Here is a 4,476-nt window from a genome sequence, read left to right as displayed (position 1 = left end):
CTCCTTGGCGTGTTTCGGGGGCGGCGGGGGGAGCGTGCAACCGTGGTTTTACACTGCGCTTTGTGCGCAGCCCTCCGCGTATCTGTCGTCCCGCAGCAAATCCCCTCCTCTTGTCTCACACCCTCCCCATTGCCCTTTCGCCTTGTGTGTGATATTAGTTTTGTAAAAGCTTTGCTAAGCACTTTTTGTGGGTGGTAGGACGGGAGGGGGTTGCCTTCTGAGCAAACATCAGTGTCCTTCTCTAGAGCTCGGCTGTTTGCTTTTCAGGAGGTGGGACTTGACGAGACCTGCTCTCTTGTTCAATCAGGTGGCTTCAATCCCCGCCAGCTGGACCACCCTGCACATCTGCAGCCAGCTGTTTATTTAGATAGCCTGTAGGAGATGAGTTCACTTTTAGCCCAAGCGAGCAGAACAGCTACCCCAGAAGTTCTAACGATGATTCTGGCAGGACGAGTGTCCCAAAAAAAATCCCTCATAGCACAAAAGACTGATGTCAATTCATCTGTTAGGAAGCAGCAACTTTGAGTGCTGTTGTGTTAATAGGGTCTATGGAGTTAACATTTTTAACACGTAGTTTAGGCTAAACCTTCTTTCTTTGATTTTAGTCCCAATATAGAGCCCATTATTTCTTTTTAGTTAGGACTCAGTCTATTTTTAGGATGCATTGGCTTCATTCCTTGTGACTGAGAGGAATTCTTACATCAGGGTTTTGACAGTGAGAAAGCTGTAATGTATTCCTGAAAAACAAAGAAAAAACACCCTGCCTTCTGACAGGATAACTTTAGCTTTTAGGCTCAATATTTGCCTGTTTGTTTTGTAGAAATTCCTCTAGTTTCTGTTTTCACAGTACTGGGGTTGTTAGGAAGCAACCCAGGCACTAGGTCTGGCTGTTACTGTTAGTGTGAGGGCAGGGAAGCACCGTGCTGGAAAATGAACAAGCAGTGCGTGCTGTCGTTGGCGCTTTCCTTCTCCCTTCAAGCATCATACCACTGTAGTGGCCTCACTGATAGTGTACTGCACCAAGCATGATGTTTTAGAAGCTGAAGATGTAATTACACAGCTGTTAAATAGGAATCACCTTCTGAAATACCACATGCTAGGTATTGTCACAGTCGAGATGCTGGAGCGCAGAGATCTCAGCTAGTATAGGTGGTATCTGTACCAAGAATGTATGCCTAAGGGGCTCCACATTTTTAAAGTATGAAATTTAAACACTGTCATGTCAATTCTGGCAGATAATCATCACTTTTTCTTCTCTTCAAGACCAAAATACACGACTTGCCCAATAGCAGAAGTCCAGCTGCTGAAAGAACCATTATGAGACTTCTAGGTTTCCACTCCCAAGCCTAGAATTGGGGTTTCCCTGTCTCTTGGCCCTTGCTTTCCTTCCCATTGCCACTGTAGAGTTTTGTTCCCAGAAAGCAAAGACAGATCTTGCGATTTCTTAAGCACTCTTTTCGTAGTGGGAAGAGGGAGACTGCTATTTTTATCTGTCTCATTCCAGAGGAGTTTGTCTTTTGATGTCAGCTCTGGACTGAAGGAGGAATAGTCAGCTCCTTTCCGCACCTGTTAGCTCTGTCAGTTAGTTACAGATAAAAGCAGTTTCCTCAGGTTCTTTACTGAAGGTACACAGTATTTGTTTTCGGATAAATTTTACGAAAAGGAGTGAATTAACTATGGGCAATATTTACTACAGTAATTTTCCTTACATTCAAGCCATTTCTATGTTGCTTCTCCACTCGTTTTTATTGAAAATATATATTTCTTCCTAGGTTCTTTAAAAAAAGAAGTAATGAATGAGCTATGGGCCATACTTATTCCTATTCTGTATAAATCACAATATTAAGAAGATCTGCTAAGGTTTTCTGAAAGCTACAGCAGAGTAGTAAAAGAGGGGGCATGCAGTTTAGCAGTGAAGTTTTAGGTTAAGTACAGGCCCAGGTAACTTATTTCAGTACTCATCCTGCTTATAGGAGAAATTTTTGAATAGTCGATTTGGAATATGTGAAATAAGAACTGAAAAATTATTTCACTGGAAACTGGATTAGACAGAAAAATGCTTACACTTAGCATTTTGTTCCTTGTCACCAGCAATGCTAGGAGACTCAGCAAAGCGTGTGGTTAGTAACGGAGAGCTTCTTAAACTTTTCGCGACTGACAGTAGTTAAAGTCTGGGTTATGAGCTGAAGTGTGTGAGTTTATACCCTCCCCAAAAGCCTAGTTTAATTTTTTTTTAGCATAAATTCATTTGTATTATGATACTCTATTAGCACCTCGTTGGTTTGGTTTTTTTGAATCTTGAGCTCTTGACCTAATTAATACATTATCTGAAAGTCAAGTACAAATTGCATGGAGCTCTTCCTTCTTGTAGAAGTAGCTTTGACATTGTGCAGCATCAAACTGACTAATGAAGTGTTTTGCACATGTGAAATCTGAATGATTTCTCTCTTATAAGAGCCTATAGTAGACCTCAGTCTATTTTCTTTGTCCAGTTTAGATTCCATTATTTTTCTGTCATGTATTCTTTATTAGACGAGCAGCCCAGGGTTGTCATTCTGGTTGCAGGAGATGTTCCATGTTATCTGCCCGCTCTGCTGTGCCCTTTAGCAATAGGGATGAATGAACAGTCGTAGTTGTTAGAGCACACATCAACGTATTGGAAAAGTCTTGGAAGAACAACATCTTAAACAGAGAATCCAGAGAGCGTGTCACTGACCTCTGATGCTTTGGAGTAAACCCTGTGTTCTCCCTCAGGTCGTTTTCCTACTTAGGTAAACAAGTTCGAAGGACATTCGATCGCTTTGTTCCTGAGGTAACATCAATATCAGGAAAAACTGAGAGGGAAGAGGCCTCGTGATCTTTGTGGACACGCAGCATTTGCCTTGGCACTACCCTACCTTGCATGTATTCCTGTGACAAGTAGTCCCTTTTGGGGGAGTTTATTTCTTTCCTCACTGTATGGCCGTTAACAACTGCATACTGTGGCCAGCTTTTCCCAGCAGATCATGGATGCATGAACAAGGCATGAGATCTTTATCTTGGCCTGCTGAGTTGCCTGTGTGCTTTCAGGCAATTATGGTCTGTATCAGCACACCTCGAAGACAACATTCTGGGGCCAGGTGCTTTTCCTCATCTATGTGGACACTCAGGGTTGTGTATACACTTGCAGTGTCGTATTTTAAGCTGTGTGGGTAGTAATTACCTGATGAGGACCTTGAAGACACATCTGCTTTGCTTGCTGTCTTTTCTAGTTCCAGATTCCTCATCTGCAAAATATTTTTTCAGTCAGTTTGATTCTGAACAGAACCCGCTTTGTAAATACTTTGTGTCCTTGAAGCTTCCTGGTTGCTGACTTCTAGTTACTAATGCACAAGGCAATAACATTTTAATTTGGAAAAGGCAGTAATGCTGTGTTCATTGTAAGACTTTTAACATTCAGTATCAGGAAAAGACATTTTCTCAGCTTAATTATCTTGAGCTGTGCAAGACTTATACCAGTGTATAATTCTGTGGTACAGTATTTTACTCTATTTTTAAGTCAGTTTGCTGAAAAGGTTTAGCAAATATTTTTGAGCATGAACTAGGAGTATTTATGTCCTGTTTCCATATCAAGTAACTGATATGCCAAGCTTCCAGATTCAGACTGAAATGAAGAGCTTTAGGATTTTTGGAAAGATGTAATTGTATGGACCTTTCCATATGTTTAAGTCTGCTATTTACAGTTGTGTAGGTCTTATGGTGGTCCGAAGAATTCTTCTTGACACAAACTATCTGGTCACATGGTACCTGGATTGTTTTTTACCCAAAGGGTAGATTTCATTAAAGGAAGTTCATACTGGTTTATATCATTTTTCCCCACACATCTGATTTTTGTAATCGTCACAGGGATGTTACATAACTGAAGAAAGCGTGAAGCCCAAGGGGAACACCTAGGCACGTACACTGTCCTATCCTATTGGAAAAGGTTGGAGAACTCTAGAATGAAAGCATTTACTGTTACAGCTCTTGATGGTTTTTTCCCTTTGCAGTCACTTGGGCTTCCTATCACAGATGAGCAGATACAGGAGATGGAGGCAAACCTGGACAACATTGACTTCAACATGGCAGCAGAAGAAGAGAAGAAGCTGCGTCATGATGTGATGGCCCACGTTCACACCTTTGCCCACTGCTGTCCAAAAGCTGCAGCCATCATTCATCTTGGAGCAACTTCCTGCTACGTAGGGGATAATACGGTAATACTGTGTTTTCAGTTTCCTGCCTGCAGAGCAGGGCAAAAGAATGTTACGGTTGCTTACTTGATAGCTCTTCCTGAAGATTTCTTTATAAAACAATGTTAAATAGATTTTTCAGACCTTTATATTAGTTCTGCTGTTGAAGGTAAATGTCCTTTTTCCTTGCTACCCTGGGAAGGCAAGCTCCTCTTGCCTTCTGTCAAGGATTAGGGCTGTGCTGGCTGCTAAACATTGACAGATGCTC

At 41.6% G+C, this 4,476-nt stretch overlaps 1 protein-coding gene across 1 annotated transcript in view; it reads left to right on the top strand.

Moving 5' to 3' along the window:
* Positions 1-2,754: 2,754 nt before the first annotated feature.
* The window catches only part of ADSL (adenylosuccinate lyase), a gene marked incomplete at its 5' end in the record, with an annotated part of 15,583 nt that continues 13,861 nt past the window's right edge, over positions 2,755-4,476 (top strand). The window contains 3 exons of the mRNA XM_009878352.1: positions 2,755-2,812; positions 3,519-3,554; positions 4,029-4,232. Of these exons, the coding sequence (XP_009876654.1) occupies positions 2,755-2,812; positions 3,519-3,554; positions 4,029-4,232 (298 nt within the window). The remainder of the gene's footprint in view (positions 2,813-3,518; positions 3,555-4,028; positions 4,233-4,476) is intronic.

The sequence above is a fragment of the Apaloderma vittatum genome, unplaced genomic scaffold, assembly GCF_000703405.1.
Source record: "Apaloderma vittatum isolate BGI_N311 unplaced genomic scaffold, ASM70340v1 scaffold4881, whole genome shotgun sequence".
Classification (NCBI taxonomy): Eukaryota; Metazoa; Chordata; class Aves; order Trogoniformes; family Trogonidae; genus Apaloderma; species Apaloderma vittatum.
Note: the sequence above shows the minus strand (reverse complement) of the source record. Positions and strands in the feature narration are given on the sequence as shown.